The 25,461-nt window shown below is 43.9% G+C and overlaps 1 protein-coding gene across 1 annotated transcript; it reads left to right on the top strand.

Annotated features, from left to right (window-relative positions):
- Positions 1-1,758: 1,758 nt before the first annotated feature.
- On the top strand, positions 1,759-24,708 carry LOC5568849. Its single transcript, XM_021849498.1, has 4 exons — positions 1,759-2,004; positions 2,067-4,998; positions 22,523-24,022; positions 24,092-24,708. The coding sequence occupies exons 1-4, from the start codon at positions 1,921-1,923 to the stop codon at positions 24,577-24,579; spliced, it is 5,004 nt and encodes a 1,667-aa protein (XP_021705190.1). The 5' UTR covers positions 1,759-1,920; the 3' UTR covers positions 24,580-24,708.
- The last annotated feature ends 753 nt before the right edge of the window (positions 24,709-25,461 follow it).

Below are 25,461 nucleotides of genomic sequence, written 5' to 3'. Positions count from 1 at the left end.
ACTGGAATCCTTGGAAATCCGACTGGAATCCTTGGAAGTCCGACTGGAATCCTTGGAAGTCCGACTGGAATCCTCGGGATTCCGGCTGGAATCCTCGGGATTCCGGCTGGAATCCTCGGGATTCAGACTAGAGTCCTCGGGATTCTGACTGGAATCCTCGGGATTCCGGCTGGAATCCTCGGGATTCAGACTAGAGTCCTCGGGATTCTGACTGGAATCCTCGGGATTCCGGCTGGAATCCTCGGGATTCAGACTAGAGTCCTCGGGATTCTGACTGGAATTCCAGCTGGTATCCCAAGGATTCCAGGCGGAATCCCAAGGATTCCAGGCGGAATCCCAAGGATTCCAGGCGGAATCCCAAGGATTCCAGGCGGAATCCCAAGGATTCCAGGCGGAATCCCAAGGATTTCAGGCGGAATCCCAAGGATTCCAGGCGGAATCCCAAGGATTCCAGTCGGAATCCCAAGGATTCCAGTCGGAATCCCAAAGATTCCAGTCGGAATCCCAAGGATTCCAGTCGGAATCCCAAGGATTCCAGTCGGAATCCCAAGGATTCCAGTCGGAATCCCAAGGATTCCAGTCGGAATCCCAAGGATTCCAGTCGGAATCCCAAGGATTCCAGTCGGAATCCCAAGGATTCCAGTCGGAATCCCAAGGATTCCAGTCGGAATCCCAAGGATTCCAGTCGGAATCCCAAGGATTCCAGTCGGAATCCCAAGGATTCCAGTCGGAATCCCAAGGATTCCAGTCGGAATCCCAAGCATTCTAGTCGGAATCCCAAGGAATCCAGTCTGAATCCCAAGGATTCCGATGGCATTCTAAAAATTCCGCACCAGAATATAATAGATATTCCAGCAGAGTTACAAAAATTCCCAACCTGAATTGATCACCATTATTTTCACAACTCATATGTTATCCCAAAAAGCAACGACCGGTACGGAAACGAGTTATTAAATATGGTAGCCACCGGTGTGAGAATGAGTGACGAAACTAAAATGACAACTCTGGGGGTGATCATTTTAATCACCCAAATAGTCGCTCCCGTTAAAGATGCTCTTAAGAAAACACACGGGGAGCATCAAAATTCTACCGCAATTTCACCAGAATCTCAGTACTGGTGCTAGAAAATATGTGGTTCCAAATTTGATAGCTGTAATCTCAAGATCTCTTCATAAATGTTAAGCTAGTATTTAAAAAATCATCGGCGTTGGCGAAGACCGAAAACCACCCAGAAAATTCTTTGATGTACCATCATCATAAAATCATAGACATAGAGAGAATACCAGACTAATCGCAAAATTACACTACAAATCTTGTCAAATAACAGCACCTTCATGATTTGTGCCAATTTTTCGCGTAATCGATTAGATTCCATGCATCTTCTTCATATGCATGATTGTATTAATTTTAAGCGTCACTCTGAATAGATTATTCTTTACGTGCAGAATCACTCTGCACTCTGAATGGAAATTTCTTAACGTGCAGCTTCAGTCACTGCTCATGTTCGAAAGTAGTAAGTACTACATGTTCGAAAAGTTTTTAATTCATTCCAAAAGTGTAGTAAACTTTGTGGATTTTGTTTTTGAGTAGATGCTACATGTAGTAAAGTTCAAAGTTTTTTATTCATATCACCCATTGCATCGCATTTTTCTCGAATCCATCCAAATGTTTGATACGCCGCTTTGAAAAACTATGCTTGAGATATTCCTTTCGACCAAAAAGTCGAAACGAAAGATTTTCGTTCTACCCGCGTGTTTGTTTGTAGCGGAACCAGAGTTGCGGGCAAAAAATTAAGCAAACAAACAAACCATCTCAAAAATCGGAACCCCGAATGCATTTTCTAGTTTGTACGTCGTCCCTTTATTTCCGGTAAAAAGGGGTAAAAGTGCATTATTTCCAGTGAATTAGAGTGCCGCGCAAATGTCCGAAGCAAGCTCCGATTCGGAAAGCTGCCCCAGCTTCCAAACCGAATCCGAAAGCGAACACGATTCCAACTGGGGCGAGGTGAGTTGATATTGTTGATTCCACCAGTAGAATGTTATGATGTCTGGTAATTTGTTCCGCAGGAGAAGGACCATAAGGAAGTGGACTACACGGCCACGGCAAAGGAGATTATCTGTGAAAATGTGAACATAACTACGGAGAATGCGTTGAAGCTGAACAGTGGCTATCATAACATGCTAAAGGTGCTGAAGAACAAGCTGGAAATACTTCTGGGCCAGTGTCAGGAGCGGCAGGTTGAGATTGAGAAGCAAATCGAGGATTACAAAAGTAATAAGAAACCGCTGGTTGGGAAGTCGAGGACGTCCGGGTACATTTGCGGGCAGCCGTACTTCAAGGATGAGGAATTGTACCCGGGACCGCACAATGATGACTATTTGATGAGGAAGAATCTGTTGAAGGAGTTCTTTCCGCTGGATCTGTTCGAGACGACAGATAGCAACTGGACGGTGAAGGATAAGGTGAACATTCTCAAGGGCGTGAAGGGACAAATTGTGGAGTTTGTCGAGCGAGAGATTCGGCTGAAGATCAAAAAGCTCGGGAATGGGTTGGAAGCTGAGCGGTTGCGACTGGAAATGCAGAGTCTGTCGCGCCGGGAAGTGCACGATTTGTGGGAAAGGGTTAAGCACTTCGCCAATGAGTATCCCGGTCAGAAGTTCGAGATCGACTGGCTGCGGATATCGAATGTGGACATCGGCGGAAGGCATTCGGTGTCTGCTTGCATAGGACTGTGGAACAACTACATGCTTCCTGGATTGGTTCGCGACACTTGGAAGACAGAGGAGGAATCGGTTCTGTTGGACGTGGTGGAGAAGCATGGCCGTCAGGATTGGGCACAGATTGCAGCGGAAGTTCCCGGGAGATCAGCCTATCAATGCTTTGTTCATTATCAGACAACGTTTTCAGAACTCGCCCAAATTAAGCGCGAACGATGGACCGATGAGGAAGACGCCTTGCTGATAAAAGCTGTGGATGATAACAGAATTGGGTCGAACATTATTTGGAACAAAGTTGTTGAGAGGATGCCTCTGAGGAATAAAATCCAATGTTACAACCGATATATGTTCACGCTGATAAGGCCAACAAAGCACACTAAATTCACACCCGAAGAAGATTGCGTAATTCTGGCTTACGTACAGCAATGTGGGGACGATTTCCGATTCATCCCAGCTAATCTGTTGCCCGGAAGAACTAATCGACAAATTTGGGCGCGATACAATCATACCTTGAAGTACGTTAACAAGCATGCAGGCTGGACGATTGAAGAAGATATGCGACTCATGAACTTTATCAAGGAAAACCTAACCGACGAAGGACCGAGAAAAATCTCTTGGGCAGCCTGTTCCAAAGCTTTGGGCAACCACTCACGTTTGAGTTGCCGCACACGGTACTATACAATCGAGAAGTTCCTGGAAAAGCACCCGGATGCCACATTGGATGATGTCCCGAGAAAAGGGAAGAAACTTTCATCCACCGTGACAAACGACAATTGGATGAAGACGTTTATCAATATCAGAAATGAATCAAATGATCCCAAACCAGAGGCTGCGACTCCTGAACGGGAAGAACCGTCCACTTCCGGCGGAGCAAAAACGAAAAAGAGAAGCAAACCTCAACGGAAAGTAGTTACCGAACCCAAACCGCGTCCCTTCTCGGACACGATCAAATGTGCGATCAAGCAACGGTTCTACGACAAATTCAAATACTCATTTCACTATCGATTCGGCGATCAAACCCCAGACGTCCAGAACAGTAAGGTATTCTGTTTGAACCGGGCCGCTTTTCACTTACTCAACTGCACTACCAGTCTGGACCACGTCAGCACCTATTTGGAGAGCTTTACCCCGAACGAAGTGATGCTTTTGCGCAGCAGTCTCTCCGTACGCTTCAACCCAAGCTTGGTGAACTTTTTGGAGGATGCCAAAAGTTGTTTCTTGTTTCCTCCCAGTTACAACACGATGCTGGGCCTAAGAGGCTCCGTTCTGAATTATGTATATCCCAATAATCCAAAAGTCGAAGAAACCACCCGACTGGATGCGGAGGATGAAGCCAATTACCATTACGCTTTGGATACCTTTCGCGATCGCTTCCGAATGATGTTCTACTGGACGATGCTGTTGGCACAGGAAAGTCCAGCCGAAGCTAGATTCATAGAAGCCGACGAGCAACCCAAGCCGGAATACCGAGTGGAAGAAGCATTCGGTAAGCAGCAAATCGCACTTGACCAGCTAGCCGAACTGTGCAGCAAAAGTGGACCTCTGCCGCAAAGTGATCGTTCTTCCATCCCACACCACACCCCATCCATCGAGGACACAATCGCCAGCATGGAACAGATGGAACTCGAATCGCCTATGAAAGCCGAAAGCAACTTCCATCACTCGTCCGCCAAGGTGCAGATAATTGCCATCAAGCGAATCACCGACACTTCCCTAGAACCGGTCGACATCGATCAATTTAACAATCCGCCTCCACCGGTCCAAATTGTAACGGAACCATCGCCTCCAGCCAATCCCCCTTACGAAATAACTTATTCTATCGCGCCGCCGGAGATGACGAGCCCTTTGTTCCAAACCGTGCCATCTAATAAGCTCCCACCAGCAGTACAATTCATGGGACAGATAACTATAATCAACCCGGAAGATTTACCAGCAGCGCAGATACCGGCAACTGCCCTAACCGTTGAGCCTTGTCGCTCAGATGAGACGACGATCTCCACGTCGCAAAACAACCAATCAACGGAAGAGATGTGCCCTGAGCCGAATCAGTTGCCGATAGATGAAAAAGGGGATGAAACTCCGGGCGAGACGTTGGATGCGATTGACGAGGAGCCATCAGCTTCGGATATCAATCATTTGATCGATGAGGAGTACCATGAGCCGGATAGGTTGCCGACAAAAGGCGACGATGACAGCATTCTAAAATGTGACGAAACACCGAGACAGTTGAATGTTCTTGAGGACGTATCAACGGAGGACAACGAAGCAGAACATTGTATAGGTAAGATAATTATGACTATGGCTTTGGTTGCTTCAAAAGGGACTTGGGATAACATTGAGGGCCCATTCACAAATTTCATAACACTGAAGGGGGTGGGTGGGTGTCCTCGTAATGTTACGGCTCATACAAAATTTGTTAAATATTCATACAAAAAGCGTTACAAGGGGGTGGGGTGGGTGTCGAAAACAGCCATTTTTGGCGTTATGAAATTTGTGAATAAAACCTGATACCAACTTGATGTTTGAACATTGCAGAGCTAATTATTATAACTTCAGATCCTTCAATTTAAAATTTTTAAATTTGCCTGAATGCCCTTACATGATTAAAAACGTTCAATTAAAAAATAGCTTCATTTTATAAAGAATAAAAATAAGAAACTTCGCTAATAACTTTTCTTACTGAATCATATGGTGTGTTCTCCCTGGGCTTGGAATTATATTTTCCAGGGAGCGATGATTTTAGTTTTCTGATTTAGTGATCCTATTCAAACTACTGCATAATACAGTTATCATTCATTGAAATCATTGATACTCCAGGAACATATAATTTCAAGCTGGTGAGAAGATTACAAATTGAGGGTGGGTTAGGAGCACAATCAGACCCTTGAATGTGCAATGTGGGTTAGTATATGGGAAATGCTATTGACGGTTTGTAATCTTCTACGAGCTTTTCGAGACCCAACAGGGCGCGTGCACCGGGTTGCGGATAGGAGCAAAGGGCGATCAGTAGCATTCACTTAAATACCTACCTTGATGGCTACAGCGTAGCATCACACCATTGCCGGGCGTATTGTAGAGCTCCATCTTCGTCGGTCTTGGGCGAAACTTCTCCAGTTGCCCCGAACGTTTAGGGTCGCCAGGTCCTCTTCCACTGCGTACAGCCAGCGTATTCGTGGTCTTCCCCGAAGCCGCCGACCTCTACCTGGTTCCCTGCTGAATATTATTTTCGCAATTCTTTCTTCCTACATTCGCACTAAGTGACCAGCCCACTGAAGTCTGTCGTATTTTACACGCTTGATAATATTCGCATCTTTGTACACTTGATACAACTCGTGATTCATGCGTCTGCGCCACACACCATTTTCGAGTCTCCCACCGAGTATTGTCCGCAGCACTTTACGCTCGAAAACACCGAGAGCTTTCCGGTCTGACTCTTTCAACGTCCACGCTTCGTGCCCGTAGAGAGCCACTGGAAGAATCAATATTTTATATAGGGCGAATTTTGTTTCCGTTTGCAAGCTGCGGGACCTAAGCTGGTTACGTAGTCCGTAAAAGGCCCTATTCGCAGCCGCAACACGTCTTTTCACTTCGCGGGAAACGTCGTTGTCACATGTCACAAGTGTTCCAAGGTAAACAAATTCTTCAACAACTTCAAACACATCCCCATCAAACACTACCTCAGCATCTACACCACCATACCTGACTCTATCTCTACCTGCAACCATGTACTTCGTTTTGGTAGAATTAATTGTCAGGCCTATCCTCGCTGTCTCCCTCTTCAGATGCAAGAAGGCCTCCTCCACTGACCTGCGATCGATTTCAATTAGATCTATATCGTCCGCAAAGCCAAGGAGCATGTGCGACCTTGTGATAATAGTGCCATTTCTCTGCACGCCAGATCTCCTAATAGCACCCTCCAGTGCAATGTTGAACAGTAAATTCGGAAGTGCGTCTCCCTGCTTCAATCCGTCTAACGTCACGAACGAGGTTGACACCTCGTCTGCGATCCGAACACTTGATTTCGAACCATCCAGCGTAGCACGTATCAGCTGTAGTTATTTGAGAATATTTTCTCAAAACGTCTTCGCGAGCCAAAATTAGACCAATAACTGAAGGTAGCTTGTTTCTTGGTTTCTAACCAGTTTTTCCAAGCCTGCTTATCATAAGATGATGTCTGAACAGATTATTTGAATACACTTCCATTACTTCCTTACATCAGCCTAATTAGTTTCGCCGGAAAACCATTTTAGACATTATCTGCCAAAGCTCATTTCTTTTCACTGAGTCGTACGCCGCCAAATCAATAAACAGATGGTGAGTCTGCAAGTTATACTCCCGGAATTTGTCTAGGATCATTCGCAAGCTAAACATCTGGTCCGTTGTCGAACGGCCCTCACGAAAACCATTCGCCGACTAAGGACTCCTCGAGCGGTCTCAGTCTGTTAAACAGGATGCGCGACAGAATTTTGTACGCCGAATTCAGCAGGGTAATTCCTCTGTAATTGGCACACTCCAGTCTGTGCCCTTTCTTGTAGATAGGGTGGATGAGGCCATCCAACCAGCCGGTGGGCAATTCTTCGTCCTCCCATACCTTCAGAAGTACTCGGTGGATCGACTGGTAAAGCTGCTCGCTTCCGTGCTTGAGAAGCTCGACCGGGATCTCGTCCTTCCCAGCAGCCTTACAGTTGTTCAGCTCGCTGATAGCTTTTTTAACCTCTCCTATGGTCGGTGGGTCCACAGCTTGATCGTCATCATCTATGTTCATCCTGTTCCTTGCTACATTTCCATTCTCACCGTTCAACAATAGCTAAAGTAAAGAAGTAAAGAAGAGTGGAAGTGGACTATACAGTGGCATATTAGTGATCATCAATGTATGTTATTTTTCTAAGTGAAACAAATGTGATTAAATATTACAAACCATTGGAAATTGATCATCAAAGTAGATCAATCGTTATTTGGTTTAAACGGTTGGTTTTCGTGCCACTACTAGAAGCTGGTGAACAATTTATCGGGGATAATTTGTTCAGCTACATCAGATGGAACCATAATGGATTTTCTGTTTCAGGATAAGTATTAGTAACCATGTGAACCGTATATGTGTACAATTATAATGATTTTACCACAGGGACAAAGATGATTCAATATGTATTGCTCTGTGCATGCTTTTTTTTCCCTCGAATATTTTATTTCACACATTCAAAGAGAACCGCCGGTATCCAAAAATGGGTGATTTTGTGAAATTTTCGCAATTTATGTATCAACATTATTTTTTATCTCAAACTATTAGAGCTACTATTTAGATTGTATTACAAAAATTATTTGCGATATTATTTTATGATTTACAAAATTCCGATACTAATTTAAGTTTACAGCCTTGCCTTACATTACTGCAATTCAATTGTGCATCAGCTATCTTTAATCTGTAGCGATAATTTTGGACGAATCTGTTTACCATCTATGTGTATGCCGTTCGCAATACTCGACACAATACCACAATGCACAATGCTGAAACGTATTTCGGAAAAAGTATTCTTCTCTTACTCAACAAACAGTTGAAAGCTTGACGTCGGTTAATGCATACACTCTAGTGATTTTGATAACTTTATAGTGCCTGTTTGCTGAATCAGGTACGTAGGTATTCATTTTGTAAATTTCAATTTTTTTCATTTGATTACAAATTGATTACTCTCATGCAGGGTGATGGATCTCGAAGAAGATCTTCTGTTACTTTCGCAGCTAGATGATATTCCACAGGAACCGACCACGTCGAAATCTTCAGAAGCAATGAAGCGTGCGGCAAGTTCTCCAGCTACTAATGCAGACAAAAAAGGACGTATTGACGATGCCAATGGAATGAAATTAGTCGTCAAGCGACCTGGAATGGACGTTGACGGCGATTTCTTTGAGAAACTAATGTCCGAATTAGTGACACAGCAAATGGAAATACCGGCGGATCAACAGCAACCGACATTTCTTGGTTCAGGAATTTCTCAAGGGGTCGCTTGGTTTACGGCTAAGGACCTCTTTAGTTATAACTGGCTCAAGGCTGTTCTGGTAGCCATATCTGAAAACACTGTTATGCCTTCTTTTGAGATACTACTAGATTCAACACCCGTTCCACTCCGAAGAGTAATAATTTCGATTCCGCTGGTACCCAAGCTTGGAAAACACCCACAGGAAACCATTTTGCGTCTCATTACTAAATTGAATAAAAATCTCAACACCAAGTACTGGAAGGTGTTCCGTTTGCTTAATCCAGTAAATGGAAAACAATCAGTGGTCCTGGGAGTTGATGAAGACTCGGTGGTACAAATAGAAGCTCAAAAGAACAAAATATTCTACGCCATGTCACAAGTTTTTGTCAGAGTTTACCCGAAGCAACAGTAAAACAATTGTTCGATAATTATGAATGAATTCGTTTGAATAAATACACTTTTGAACTAATTTAAATCGTCTCGTTTCGTTACTGAATTATTTAGATATTATCAGATCCGTATTATCCGTATTAGCCAGGGGTTCACAAACTGAACAACATGTAATCTATAACAGCTTTTGAATCAACCAACGGACTAGGCAACCAGCTTTCATGCGTGCGTAAACGTGGGAGTTTCGAAGGGGGCTGGTGTCTTCAGTAAACTTATTCATTGATTTACGATGTATAAGTCCGCTGCGATGACTCAATGGTGATTGAAATGCGCAGTAATTCTTTCAAAGTGTATCACGAATCGACTTTAATTTACCTATATGGAAACCCAATGGAAACTATAAGTGAATACTTTTCAGCCAGATGAAACCATAAGGTGTTCAGCTCTTACAGCTGCTTTGAATTGAAGCAGACCAATCGTTGTATATCCTACTTATAAAGTATCTTTGGAAGACTTGAAGAACAACATGCTAACATGTGCCATCAATGATGTGCTATTTCTAAACAGTTATTTTCGTAACACCAATATGGAGGCCGCACATGCTATGTGCGAACACAGGTAAATGATGATAATGGCTACATAGATCGATTGCGAGGCACAAATCTCCCAATTGGAGGGGAACGTGCCGCTTGAGCCATTTTTCCTGATTTATCGGTCAGCAAATTCCCTTCTCGGTCATTGCACATGGCGGGCACTGGTACGGTATTGTGCCGCGCACCATTGACCGTTGCATAAAATCTCCGCATATCATTCCGGTTCATGCTTTCTTGAGCGTCAGCTACCACAATTTCTTCGTGCTGCCTTTTCTTTCTGCGGTGGATTCGCTTTTCTTCGGCTCTCGCTGCCCTGTACCGTTCTCTGTTCTGTCGGGTACCGGCCACAAGCATACGGCTTCTGGCGACATTTTCCTGTTTTTTACCCTCTGGCACTCTTCATCGAACCAGTCGTTTCGTCTTCGTCGTTGACCAGTGCCGATCACTTCCCGCGCCGTTGTTGTCACAGCTTCGTGGATAGGGTCCCACAGGCTGTCGACGTCTCCAGCAACGTTGATTCTTCCCAACTGCTCGTCTAGTTGCTGACGGTACTGCGCAGCTACCCCATCAGTCGACAAGCGTTGTATATTGAAGCGCAGCGTTCTGTGTGTTGCGGAACTTGTGACACTGGATAACCGCGCCCGAATTTTAGCTACAACGATATTAGGGCCTCGGAAGGTCCTGACATCAATGACATCTGAGAAATGTCACCCATCAACCAGCTATTCTGGAGCAGGCATCGCCACTCGGGTGTCGCCAGGTGTGTTTGCGGATATTCTTTCGTGCAAAGTATGTACTGGTGATTGCCATCCCTCTAGCAGCAGCGAAGGTTACTAGCCGCAGGCCATTATCATTGGTAACGGAATGAAGGCTTTCCGTTCTAATGACGGGTCGGAAGAAATCTTCTTTCCCGATCTGCGCATTTGCGTCGCCGATGACTATCTTGACGTCTTGTTTTGGGCACTCTCCGTAGGCCTTATCCAGGCTCTCATAGAACTCATCCTTCATGTCATCGGGCTTATCGTTCGTTGGCGCATATATGCTGATTAGGCTATAGTTGAAGAACTTGCCCTTCATTCTCAACACACAGATTCGGTCGCTTACCGGTTTCCACCGAATAATTCGCTTCATCTGCTTCCCAATCACTATGAAGCCAACTCCACGTTCTGCTCTGTCGCCACCGCTGTAGTAGATGTGGTACTTGAATGAAGTGTTGGCGATGGGGTCCACCGCTCGGAATTCGCGTTCTCCGCTGCCACGTTCACGCCGACATTTCACAGTTCACGAGCCAGGAGCCCAACACGCGCGGGTTCATTCAAAGTTCTCCCGTTCCAAGATCCAACTTTCCAATCGTTGTCCTTTATTCGTTGCCGGGTCTGTTGCCGTAAAATCAATCCGTTTGCTCTACTTTGCCTTTCTTGGTTGGTGAAGAGTCTTCGATACTCCACCTAACCAGGGTTGCGCTACCTACATCGTGCTAGAGGGGCTGCCTCCTCGGTGCTAACACGATACAGCATCGTCCGCTTGTTCTTTACATGATGACCACGGTCATAGCCATCACAACCATCCACCTTTATCAGGGCTTTGGACCTGTAGCTCTGGTTCTCAATAGGGTCCTAAAGCCCTGTCCCAATTTTAGTGCCAAACGCTTAAGTTTAGGTCAAAAACATACGTTTACCCAATTTTCTAATGTGTTCCGATAGTTGAAGACCAAAAAACATTTTTTTTTAGTTTATTTTTAAATTTTGTCACACTCCTTGGTTTAAACTCAAATTTTGGGTGTATTTTGTTTTCCGTGTCCCTTCCGAAATGTCAGAAAGGAACAACCCCGGTGTTAAAAAGTTGAACCCCTGTGGTATTTTTGTCGACTAAGCGAACGTCAAACATGATCTCAAGTGTCAAGGTTCATTTATGGATCCAATTTAAAGTTTTAATATGATATATCCGTTATTTGAGCGGGAAAAAATGTTAAAGTAGTTGCAGTAGCATGCTCTTTCGTGTTATTAAATGAAAACAAGATTTCATTAAACATTTTAGGACTCTATAGTTTCAAGTTCTTTCGGACATGCTACTATGGTGAGCCGTCATGCGTGTTAACGGTGTTAACATCCACTTAAATAATAAGACAAAATGCCGTTCTCTGACTGAGTGATGTTATGTGATCTTCTATGGTGTTGTAGTACTATAAAGTATTTCACTCTCTGGGAATTCAGGACTTGATATTAATTTTCCACTTAATAAATATAACTAAATAATCATGTTTATTAAACACAAAACACTTTGACCGCAGTAATAAAGCTGATCCATCAATTATCTAAATTTGACAAGGTTTTGAAGAAAAACAATGAGTGAAAGAACTACTTATTAAATAAGCCACATCAGCTAAGTCCATACATATACAAATGTTAGGCATAGGGTCATGACGAGCGTTTGGTATGCATGGTAATAGTTGATTCTTATTTAATGGGGGTATTACAAGACCACGCGGACAATTTTTTTTTTTTTTATTTTATTTTATTTTATTGATGTACAAGGGGGTCAGGGGCCAAGTCTCCAGCATAAGTTTGAAAATTCACGCCGTCCATAATACACCGGGGGGTTTTGGAGTTTGGGAAGTAGGCAACGCAACATCTTTGACCAGAAGGTTCTTTAATTTTTGCTTCTACTCTTGACTTCCAATACACGTATGAATGATGCAAGGTCAAAAGAACATGAATAAGTCATACATATAGCGGTAGTGAAGTGTTTTGCCTAAGGATATGGGAAAGGAGGGATTTTGGGTGGTGTTTTGTAAATAGCTCTGTGGAACAAATTTGCCATTAGTTAAAAATTTAGTTAATCTGATTCACCTTGCAATCAGTAATAAGAATATTTACAAAAACATGATACTTATCTTTTCTTGGCCAATACGCTGCCATGACTTTCCTCTCCAATGGATTTTTCCTCGTTGTAATGGCGGGTTAGATATGATAACAAGGATAAAGAAAGAAGAAACGTTAGTGATTGTTACATGCTTTATTGCTGTATTGGCCTACAATAAAATCATAGAAAATTCGCTCTTTGGATTCCCATGATAACAATCCCCATGCAGCTTACGAGAAACTCCATGGCAATGATCACTGTACGCCATGTGCGGCATTCAGGACATCTCAACAATACTGAGGACGAACAACAAAAAATGAATCCAAAAGAGCGAAAACCTCAATGTTTCAATGTAGGACAATTCAGCTTTAATGCATGTGAGAAGTTCTTGGTGATATTCTCACAACGGCCATTCAGAATGGTTCGACGGATGTAGATAAAAGATCATTATGATAAAATTAACGCCATGTTAGTGAACTCAGAACGATTATTGTATTTGCAACTGTTAATTTCGATAGTTAAACTTAGGGTCGGTTATTGTATATACCGTAATCCGGGGTAACATTGAATTTTTTTTGAATATTTCTTAAATATTTCGTTGGAAAATGAAAATCTTGCAAATTTTATATTTTTAAAACAAGTACTGCCACCCACCGCTCGTGACTTTATACTTTATTTTGTTTTTTGAAAGATTTAGGCATGTTTAAAAAAATGTTTCAAGCGATTTTTTTATTCAGCTGAAATGGGGTAACATTGATCACCTATGTGAACAACGGTCGGAAATATTGAAAATGTCGTTACTTACTTAAATCATGGCCCCTAAAGCCGAATATGATGGCCAAACGCTTACAAGTCATTTACTTTTTGAGTTATTTAAAAATTAAAAACACCTTGAACCATGGAATACGCCTAAAGGTAGGCAATTTTCTAAGGGAAATTTACATTGTTAACAGTAATTCGATAATGTTGCCTAATTGAACGTACTTATGAAAGTTTTGACAACGGAATCGTTTTTGGTGATGCCGTTTTTAGTAAGAACCGCATTTTCCTTGCTCATATTGTTTACAAAACTTATATGAGACATGAATGTTTGGTAGTGTAATCCTTAACCGTTAATATCATTGCTTCGAAAAGTTGCCAAATTTATGCATAAGGTAAACGCAATTTTCGCAAAAATCTTCACTTCTATTAGCTCATGTATATAAGAAAGAGAAGCACCATTCATGATTTGGAAATGTTCCATCAATAAATGTTAATGCAAACTTTTCACGATATGGGTCCTTCCGATCAATGTTACCCCGCTGATCAATGATACCCCGGATTACGGTAACTTTTAAGATCAGCAGGAGTAAAGCACGAACGCGAAGTAATGACCTTCCATCCCATCTTCAAGTGCTCCCCACAAGCACAACACTTCATTCTGGCACTTTAAAACGTCCATGTTGTAACTTGTTCACACAAGAAATCTGCCTCGACCAAGTTGGCAGAACGCGCCCATACCCCTTTCTGAACCAAAGGACAGGGCACAAGACCACGCGGACAATTTCGAAACAAATTATTTCTATACACAGTAAAAGTCATGAGAAGAAAATAATTTATGGCACGTACAGAGGCTCATAGAACGGGAAGAAAAAGATCAATGTGAATCTGGCGATTTGGGATGGAGAGTAACCCGATCAAAAAAATATAAGAAAATTGAAAAAAGTTGAGTTTTCTTCAAAAATAGAAAGGATATTTAATAATTGAATTTGTCCATAAAGCAATTGTTGAATTAGGTAGAATATTTAATGAATTAGCTGGATTTATTGTATTGTTCAAATATTATTCTGACACGAATGCACCTTGTCGGTGTGAAGTGTCGTAAATAAATCATCAATCAATCAATCACAGTAGAATATGTCATTATTTTGATATTTGAAAACATTACTTAAATAATTAAAGAGAATAAACCAATATCAAATTTTGACATAATAGCTCATTTTACTATTCGTATGATATTCATTGAAAATTTAAAAAGCAAAAAGTTTACCGGATTTGTTGTGTGGTCCCCACTTATGAATCGAATCAGTACAAAAGCAATTGCTCTTATATGCCTTACACAAATTAGGCTGGACAACGTTTCCACTGCCATCATCCACTGCATGCTTATTGACATCCAAACTTTAAAGAAGCGTCGCGAATTGGCCATGATTTCATTTGTCAATGATATTGACTGTTTAACGATAATCTTACGACGATCGACGCGCCACCATATTTCATATAACGGAGTGTATTAGAACTAACTTGGAGGTGATCATTTGGAGGTTATTTGGCAATTTGGAGGTTAAAATCCCCTCCAAACACTAGCGATTTTGCGGTGGGATTGTGGGGTTAGATTCACCAAGTCTCAATAGCAAACACGAGGTTGTGGTATGTGCGCTTTAAGCTAAAAATAAATTGTATTTAGTCATAGGGATTGCATATAACTCAAGAAGGCTTACATATTTGGTGTACTGTTTGAAATTTGGAAGGGTCGTATCTAACGTCTACAGACTAATTTCAGTTGATTTCTGTAAATACAATATCTTAGCTTCTAAACAAGTTTGCATGTAGTTCATCGTACTCACTTCGTTTATATGGAAACAATTTGTTTAAATAATGTAAGCTAGGTTTAAGTTTTACCGTAAGATAGGTTTAAGAACTGTAAATAGTAGATATATAATTATTGAATTCTATTTAGGTTATCAAATTCACTTTACGTTATCAAATAATTTTGCTCACTTCAATTGTGCACGATATTCTTGCTGATACACTTCTCTTTTGTATCTCTACAGTGATTCTGCTAGTCATCAACCGTCAATCGTGTACAGATGAAAAGTGGATCTGTTGTTCGGTGGCAGTGTCGCCAGAGTGATGGGTCTTGTCGTTACATACCCCCACCCGTAAACCATGGCGAGGGTCTGGGGTCTCCACTAGTTCGTCGTCTGGTTTACACTTTTCCTCAACGTCAAGAACCGCTAGTTTCACTGCTGCTCTCCTGAATACTCCTGTAGCTGTCTTCACTAGAGCTTGTCGAACTCTGCCATCTCTTCCAGGAAAGACTTGGATGACACGACCACGAATCCACTGGTTTCTCAAGTTGCCATTTACGGCCAGAACTAAGTCACCAACTTGTAGGTCCCTTGCTTCCTCGTACCATTTAGATCTTCTTGCAATCACGGGTAGGAACTCCTTGATCCACCTGCGCCAGAATTGATCGGTGATATGTTGGGCAAGTTTCCAACTATTCCTCAACGTTGCATGTTCCGGTACTGGTTCCGTCGGCGAAATTTTTACTCCATTAGAGCTTCCGAGGAGGAAATGGTTTGGAGTTAGTGATTCTTCGTCGGCTGACTCCAGAGGCATGTAGGTCAATGGCCTACAGTTAACCATGGCTTCCGCCTCAAAGAGAATTGTCTCTAAAGTTTCGTCATCCGGACGACGAGGTGCATCTAATATGGTTCCAATTGCTGCCTTTACTGATCGCACAAGGCGTTCCCACGCCCCGCCCATGTGGGGTGCCGAAGGTGGGATAAAATGCCACTTTGTGTGGGCGCTGGTAAACGTAAGTGCGATTGCTTCATTACGGGATTGGATTTCCCGATCCAGTTCCTTGCTTGCGCCCTGAAAACAGGTACCGTTATCGGTGTAGAATTCTGCCGGGGTGCCCCGTCGAGAAACAAATCTTCGAATAGCCATGATACACGATACGGTGCTGAGGCTATGGACAACCTCAAGGTGAACTGCCCTGATGGTAAGGCAGGTGAAAAGTGCCACCCACCGCTTTGCCTGACTCCTACCGACCTTAACGAAGACCGGACCAAAATAATCTAGACCCACATGTGTGAATGGTCGTACAAAGGATCTCAGGCGAGCCTCCGGCATTGGTCCCATTACCGGTTGAATGGGAACTGCTTTCGTTACACGGCACCAGGTACAATCTCGCATTACCCGACTTACTAAAACCCGGAGCCTTGGGATGTCGAAACGTTGTCTCATTTCATTGGTGATAGTTTCTCTGTTCGCATGGCGGAATCGACAGTGGAACGATTCGACTAGCAAAGCCGTAATCGGATGTTTCTCGGGCAGAATCGCAGGGTATTTTGCCTCATACTGAACAAAGGGGGCCGCGCCTATTCTTCCACGCGTTCGTAGAACTCCTTCCTCGTCTAGAAAGGGCCAACGCTTGTAGATACGGCTTGATTTTGAAACAGCGCAGTGCCGTGCTTCCGGCGCACCTTGGGTTGTCTTGAGTGCGGCGATCTCCTCAGGAAATGCCTCAGCCTGTGCAGTTTTCCAAAGGAAACGTTCTGCCTTCGCCAATTCTTCTTGGTGGAGTATTCCACTGATTGGTTGACGACGTTCTATCCGGCGTTTTAAGTTGTCGACGTATCGCAACACGAATGCAGTCGTCCTTAGCATCCTGTTCCACTTGCTGAATCGTGAAGGATCCACGACTGAAAACGAAACCCGATGCAGATGGACAGAACGTAATTCTTCTTGGGTGGTGGCCAAGCTCTGTAGTAGTTTCGGCCAGGAATTTTCATCTCGCTGCAGGAAACTAGGACCATGAAACCACGAACTGTCCGAGTTCAGATTGGGTCCATTTTTCCATTTGGTGGCTTCGTCTGCCGGATTAATTTTAGACGGTACCCATCTCCAGCTGTTTACGTCGGTAGAAAGCAGTATCTCCCCCACGCGAACCGCCACGAACTTGTGGTAGCGACGATGTTCCGATTGGATCCAAGCAAGTACTGTCTTGGAATCGCTCCACAAGAAAGATTCTGCAATTGGAATAGTGTGATGTGCTCTTATAGATTCCAGAAGACGAGTTCCGAGAACAGCAGCTTTCAGTTCCAGCCTCGGGATGGAAATGGTGTTGATAGGGGCTACTTTAGTCTTGGAAGCCACCATCGCTACCTGGATCTGCTCCCCTACTGGAAGCCGAAAGTATGCTACACTAGAAAACGCAGATTCGCTGGCGTCAACGAATACATGTAGCTGTAGTTGATCGAAGTTTCTTGGAAAAGGTTCACGAAAATAGCACCGAGGAATTCTCAGCGAAGGTAGCTGACCAAAGAGCCCAGTCCATTGTTTCCATCGTTCCAAACTGCTATCACCAATTGGGTCGTCCCAGCCAATCTTAGAGATCCAAGTATCTTGGATGAGCACCTTTCCATGGACCAAGAAAAACGAGATGCAGCCAAGCGGATCGAACAAGCTCATCACCACTTTCAGGACCTCCCGCTTTGTCGGTACGTGATTCTCTTCTAGGATTGCTTGTAGATCAGCGCGAGGGGTAAACGTGTAGGTGAACACATCTTCCGTCGGTATCCATCGCATTCCAAGTACAGACTCCGTAGATTCGCCGCGTGTTACCAACAGGTCTTTGGAACTTTCTCCTGGGCGCTGTTCAATCCTTCGCAGTACTTCGACAGAATTGGAAAGCATGTTGCGAAGTTCAAAACCGCCCATCGAGTGGACGAACTTAACTTCCTCAACTACCTGGACAGCTTCTTCAATTGTTTGAAAACTGTCCAAGTAATCATCCACGTAGTGGTTATCATGGATAGCCGCCGCGGCCCGAGGATACTGGATCGCGTATTCTTTAGCATTGAGGTTCTTAACGAACTGCGCCGAAGCTGGAGAGCACGTTGAACCAAACGTGGCCACTTCCATAACGTAAATCTGTGGCATTTCAGTTGGATTTTCCCTCCAAAGGAAGCGTTGGGATTGCTGGTCTTCCTTCCGTATCCTGATCTGGTGGAACATCTCTTTTATATCACCCGTGACTGCCACTGGATACTGCCGAAAGCGAGAGAGCACGGCCAGCAGCGGTGTCAACAGATCGGGTCCTTTGAGGAGATTAGAGTTGAAGGACACATCGCCGACTTTCGCCGCTGCATCCCATACTAACCGAAGCTTGTTGGGTTTTTTGGGGTTCACAACGACCCCTACAGGAAGATACCAGGTTCGCTTGGTATCGCTGGACGCCAATTCCTGTTCTGTAACTTTACTCGCATATCCCTTCCGTTCGTAGTCGCGTATCTGCTGTACTACCCTCTCACCAAGCTCTGGGTCCTGGCGAAGCTTGCGTTCCAGCGAAAGCAGGCGGCGTAGCGCCATGGCGTAACTGTCTGGAAAATCTATCGCATCTGTTTTCCAGAGCAAGCCTGTTTCAAATCGCTGGCCAATTCGTCGGGTGGTGGACTCTAAGAGCGCTTTAGCACGTTTGTCTTCCTCCGAATCTACTTCCATGCTAGCAGATATGTTGTTCTCGATGGAAAAATAATCGCGCAGCTGTTCATTCAGCAATTTATCCGGATCTGATGGAGCAGCAGCGTGGAAGTTCACAGCCACACTTCGAATCGCACTCGCAGGAACTCCGCCGTATATGCTCCAACCGAGATGGCACTTAACGGCAACCGGGTCGTGTGGTCCCCCTTCTCGTAGTTTTCTCGGTACACATAAACTGAGATTGTTCAACCCAATGAGCAGCTTGGGTTGAACATTTGTGTAATCCTCAATAGGAAGGCCGCCTAGATGTGGAAAACGTCGAACCATGTCTCCGTAACGCAGCGTCTGTGACGGTAGAACAAGACAGCTTACTGTGCGTACATGATGAAGGTCGAGAATAGACTCGCTATTCTTCGCAGCAATTTTCAACTGTACTCGCTGCGAATTAGATTCCTCTCGAGAGACGTTCCCCGTCCAATGCAACGTTAATGGTTCGGTTGGTCCATGTGCACCTAACTGTTTGGCCACTGCGTCTTCGATGAGGGTTTCTGACGAGCCTTCGTCGATGAAGGCGAAGATCAAAAGCTTTTGGCCCTTCCCGTGCAACACCACTGGGACTATCCGGAACATACAGAATTGCCCAGCTGACAGATGACTAGCAGACATTCCAGATTGTGAATTCGCAATCGCACCATGGAGAAGCGTGTGATGTTTGTGACGGCAACCTTCGGCTTCACAACCTTTCCATGACCGACATGGCCATTTACCGTGGCTGTTGAGGCAAGTGCGGCAGAGGCTTCTCTGCTCCACCAGTTTCCATCGTTCGTCTGTGCTCAGAGACTTGAATCGATTGCATTCCACCAGTCTATGCCCTTCTCGGTTGCAACAAGCACACGGTTTAGCTGGTTTTCCGATCTTGATGACGGAGGTAGTTGGTGTAGAAGCGGCTACGAGTCCAGTGGAATGGGTTTGTATGACTCCTTTGTTTCTAGCTCTTGATCGGTCGTTTTTACCGGAACGGTCGAGAGAAGGAAGTTCGTATGAAACTTGGCTGGCCGTAGTCACCATTCCAGACATAAAATCCCCAAAGGATTGTAGAGTAGCTACCGGAAGACGAGACTTATAGACTGCCCACTCCATTCTCATCGTGCCCGGTAATTTTTCTACCAACTCCTGCATGAGAGCAGGGTTGGAGAGATGCACATTCTGGCCTGCAGCCACAAGGTGATCCACCAACGTCTGCACTGCTATACCGAATTCTATTACCGTTTCCAATCGATCGTACCGTGGAGTCGGAACGTGGTGAATTTTTTCCAGTAAGGACCGGATCAGCAGCTCGGGTCTGCCGTACAGAGTGCGCAAAGTTTGAACGACGTGTGGCACACTGGAGGGAAGAAGAAGCTTGCTACGTACGGATTCCAGCGCATTGCCTTCAAGACATTTCTTGAGGCGGATAAGATTTTCTACGTCGGAATATCCGCACGCTTGCGTTGACTGCTCGAAGCTCGTGATAAAGAGTGGCCAGTCCTCCGGACGACCACTAAATTTGGGCAAATCTTTCCCTAGGACTTGCCTCGCTGCTAACTGGTTAGTGTCCAGTACTGCTGGGACTGCGGACGATGCGGGTGCTTGCGAATAAGGATGCGATTGACCGATTTCGTTGCCTGTTGGAGCGATCATCGACGGATAGGGTTGCTGATTCAGCGCCGACATCAATGCGGTTGGTTGAACGAGAGGTGGAAAAACGCTTCGTACCGGCTGAGACACATGTACGGTAGCTGTTGAAACGGGTATCAGCGGAGACTGCGACGAATGGGCCGGAATAGGCGGCGTGTGAAGCATGGGAACGTTGGATTGAACTGCTGGCGGAAAGGTGGGAAATCTCGCCGGCGGCATGGAACAGTTCGGCACAGTTGCAAAAACGGACATCTGACCGGGAACTGACGAACTAATTGCATTTGGTGGTTGCATTGAAGTGCTGGCAGCTGTTTGTGTCAGCGTGGGGAACGGCATACTTGGCTGAACGTGTGCCTCGGAGTGTGGTGGAAGGTCCTCTTGTTTTGCCAGCCACGATGACACTTTCTCGATCGAATCTACGTTCGAACCGGACTTGCTGCTGCATTCGGACATCTGCTTTAAAAGTTCGTTCTTCTTTTCCATAGATTGCTGCCTCATAACTTTACGCTTCTCTAGGATCTCTTTCTCCTCTCGTAGCTTCAACTCGCGCAAACGGTTTTCTTCATCCAAAAGCTTTCTTTTCTCTTCTAGATGCCGTTGAGCCGCTTCCATTTCACGCTTCTTCAATTCCTCTTCCGCCTCTAGATCCTGCTTCTGCTGTAGTTCCTGCTCCTCAATAAGCTTCATTTGCGCTTCCAGCATTGCCATCCGAGTAGCGGAGCTTACACTTGAAGGCGCTGGGGTTGCTTTCATGCCTGCCTTTTTCGACGATGTCCTTGACGACTTCTTGTCGTTCTTCTCCGGTGGTTTCAAAGACTCCTTGGCTTTAGTACCGGTTTTCTTCGGCTTGCACACACTGCATACATACGGGTGATCTTTTATGCTTCCGTCGACGCCAGCGCAGTTGAAGTGCTCCCACTCTTGGCATATATCGCATGCGACCATCTGTTCGTCTGCGGAGTCGGGCCGCTGGCATCTCTTGCAGTTAAATCCGGTGACGTTATGATGTCCTTCCATTTTTCACCCTCGTACAAATATCTTAAAGATTTTGTGGGGTTAGATTCACCAAGTCTCAATAGCAAACACGAGGTTGTGGTATGTGCGCTTTAAGCTAAAAATAAATTGTATTTAGTCATAGGGATTGCATATAACTCAAGAAGGCTTACATATTTGGTGTACTGTTTGAAATTTGGAAGGGTCGTATCTAACGTCTACAGACTAATTTCAGTTGATTTCTGTAAATACAATATCTTAGCTTCTAAACAAGTTTGCATGTAGTTCATCGTACTCACTTCGTTTATATGGAAACAATTTGTTTAAATAATGTAAGCTAGGTTTAAGTTTTACCGTAAGATAGGTTTAAGAACTGTAAATAGTAGATATATAATTATTGAATTCTATTTAGGTTATCAAATTCACTTTACGTTATCAAATAATTTTGCTCACTTCAATTGTGCACGATATTCTTGCTGATACACTTCTCTTTTGTATCTCTACAGTGATTCTGCTAGTCATCAACCGTCAATCGTGTACAGATGAAAAGTGGATCTGTTGTTCGGTGGCAGTGTCGCCAGAGTGATGGGTCTTGTCGTTACAGGGATGTTGACGTTTGATGACGAATAGTATCGCATCGTATTGATTCCACCAATCTCTTATCTAGTTTGAATTTCTACACGCTCGCCAGCCAGTTGAGGAATCGGAATTTGTTCGCATCAAACAAACATCGAACTAACTATGCCAAATTCGGCCCAACAAATCAAATGATGTCTCTTTATAATCAGCATAACACAGAAAATGATTTGACCATGTCGCGAACGAAGCTTAGACAATATTTTTATTTCCTGAGATATAATACAACATAGTATTAAGCAAACATGAAGTCTACAATTGATGGACGAAATAAATAAATTTCCCGCAGAGTAGCCATTTCCAAAATGTTTCTATACCCTTTGGTACCTTAAATGCAGGATTGGTTGAAACATGAATAGAAAAATTGCTTTTTCAAGATCCAACAAGCTAGTTTATATTTTTAAATCCATATTTAAAATTTCAGACCCAGTGGCTGCAACAACGGTTCAAATCAAAACACCTGATTCAGAAGTAAAAGCCACTGATAACCCCATCAATGACGAAGACCCCGCGGTTGCAGTTTTGCACGACAATGATACATCCCTTACATCCGATTCAGTCAATGCTAACGTTCATACTGATATCCAAGACTCAATACCGACAAATGTGGTGATGTCACAACATCAGCATGAAGCACAATTCTTCCCACCGCCTGACGCCGTTCCGTTATCGGATCAAAATCGAACGGAACCAATGGACATATCTGCCACTGTGGATATTTCCGGTGAAATAGACGACGCTCACAATTCATCTCCGATAGATTGCTCCAACAGTTCTTCCATGTCGGCTTGGTCCGATGGGGAAAAATCTGTCCAACCTGAGAAGCCTGATGACGATGCCGACCGCCAAGTGAAAACCGTGACCAGTGTGGGTGAATTTGTCATTCGAGAACTGTTGGAACCGGCGCAGGAACCAGATGTGCCCAAATTTGAAAATCTGGACAATTCGGTTGATAATGACCTTGAAGCGAGTCCGCCATGGCGAAGCTCATCGCATCTGCTAGATGATCCCGAGTGGGACCCGGAGCATTTTGAAGCACCAAAGAGAACCTACGGCCGTACTAGGAAACCTATCGTTCCGAGACTAAGCAATCAAACGAGCAAGCCGGAAGTGTCAGACTCGCATGCATGGCGCTGGGTACATGTGGATGAGTTCGATGAAGAAGACGTAGAACTACACCAGAGCCTTTGGGAGAATTGTAATCCCTTCAGGATACAATTCTCAGCAGACGATTTCAACAACTCCCAGGAAACAATTGTGCCAACAGAACCAAAGAAGGAGGAGGTCATTGTGATAGATGACGATGAGATTGAGATCAAACAAGAGCCCGTAGACAAAATTGAATCTCCAGAGGAAAATCCGGTGGATCAGGCTTTGCAAATACAGCAAATTATCGAGACGGCTAGTAGCATTCTTAGAATATCAGAGGAATACAATGCTCTTAATTCACTTGATGAAAGTCATTCAGCTTCGGTATCGAAACCCGAATTACCGTCTTCTGTTCCTCCAACAGAACAAGTGGAACTTGCATCGCACGCAAATACCGATTCATTGGTGGTTCAGACCCCATCGAGAGTTTTCGACGAGCAGGCCAACTGCTATTACTTTGTGGACGAAATACAAGACGAGACTTCCTTGCTAGAACCGGCGCGGACATCTGTCCACATGCCGGCGACTTACTGGATATACAATGGGGAAGATGACAATGTCGAAGAGGCAGGTCCTCCGGAGACGAATTTGCCCCACAAAACGACCCAATCAGTAGCCGCATCGGACAAAGATCCTCAAACGCCATCAACTTCTAGAGCTGCCACGATTCAACAGACACTCAACAAAATTAGGACGTACGCGTTCAAAAACAAGTCGCGATCGAACCAGCCTAGTGCAGAAAGTCCCGCCAACAATGAGAAACAGTACAGAAAACGTAAGTAATTGTTCATTTTCAATCTGAGAAATTCTCGCTGAAACCAGGTCGTCACTTCCTATTTTTCAGCGCAATCAAAGTCCCACAGAACGGAATCAGTCCTACAGGCAACGGAATCGCCCATTAGGAAACCCAAACGACCGCCACGTGAGTCGACGAGAGTTAGTCCCCATCAGCAACACGCCGTCCAGACGCAGGCCCTCTCGCTGTTGGACGCTCTCTTCAAGCAGCCCAAAATTCGGCGCACATCCTCAGCAAATCGAACACCGCCAGCGGCATCCCTGAAGTCACCACGTGCTTTGGAAGCCTCCAAACGGCCAACCTCTTCTAGTCAGCATTTAGGCGCGGATCAACCGGCGAAAAAAATCAAGCTGGAACCCGCGGAACCGTTCGATGCGGTGGATGTCATCAGTTTGCTGGCGAGCGACGAAGTCCACAGCAAGGATGACGTGGTCGACGAGGAGGAATGCGAATATCTTGCCCAGCTAACGACGACTACTTCCCAAGGAAGAGCTTTTGTCCCGGACGGCGAACCGAGTTCAACCAAGCGGGTTTAATGCAGACACCTCGAGATTATACCGATAACAGTATCGATTGCTTATTATAAGAATAAAAATGTGTTGTTATGAAAATCCACTAGTCCACTTGTGCACATGTAATTCGACATTAAATAACAAACAATTTGCTATGCAAACATTATGTTTTGATGACACTTACTCAAAAGTACTAACTTAACCCTCTAATACCCAACCCCGCCTTTAGACGGGGTACACTTCGGAATTTTGTGTATTTTTTCGTAGCTCGGAAATCAAAATGATTTTATTTTTGGTTCATACCTTGACTCATAACACGCATATAGGAAAAGTTTTTTATGACTTTTGAAACTTTTTTGTATTTTTAGAAATTGTTTGAAAAATTGCATTCTTATATAACCTACAAATGCCTGGGCTTCATTTAACGTGTAATATAAAAAATCGTACCTTTTATATTTTTCTACGATTAACCTATCACAAATGAAGAGCCTGGTGGTATTAAAATCATTTCAAACCTGTTTTTTCCGTTAGTTACACGGAAAATAAAATACGCTCCGAAAAAAAATTAAAAATTTAATATTTTTAAAAATACCGTAACAATATAAATTTTTATTATTGTCAAAAATCAACAACTAGAAAAGGCTTCAAGAAAAAATGAAAAAAGCTAGGGATGTTCAAAAATAAAATTTATAAAAATCAAAAACCAAAATTTAAAAATTTGCGAATAAAAATAAATAAATGCCCAAAACGTGTTTAGAACGATTTTAGATAACGAAAAATAATACTTAAATCGAAAATTAAAATTTGGGTATTAGAGGGTTAAAGTCTAAAATTCTTCTAGACCTCGCACAGTGCTTCTAATGTATGGGTCCTCAGCATAAAAATAATAACATTTCGTTTTTCGGG

Source organism: Aedes aegypti, chromosome 3 (assembly GCF_002204515.2).
Source record: "Aedes aegypti strain LVP_AGWG chromosome 3, AaegL5.0 Primary Assembly, whole genome shotgun sequence".
Lineage (NCBI taxonomy): Eukaryota > Metazoa > Arthropoda > Insecta > Diptera > Culicidae > Aedes > Aedes aegypti.
Note: the sequence above shows the minus strand (reverse complement) of the source record. Positions and strands in the feature narration are given on the sequence as shown.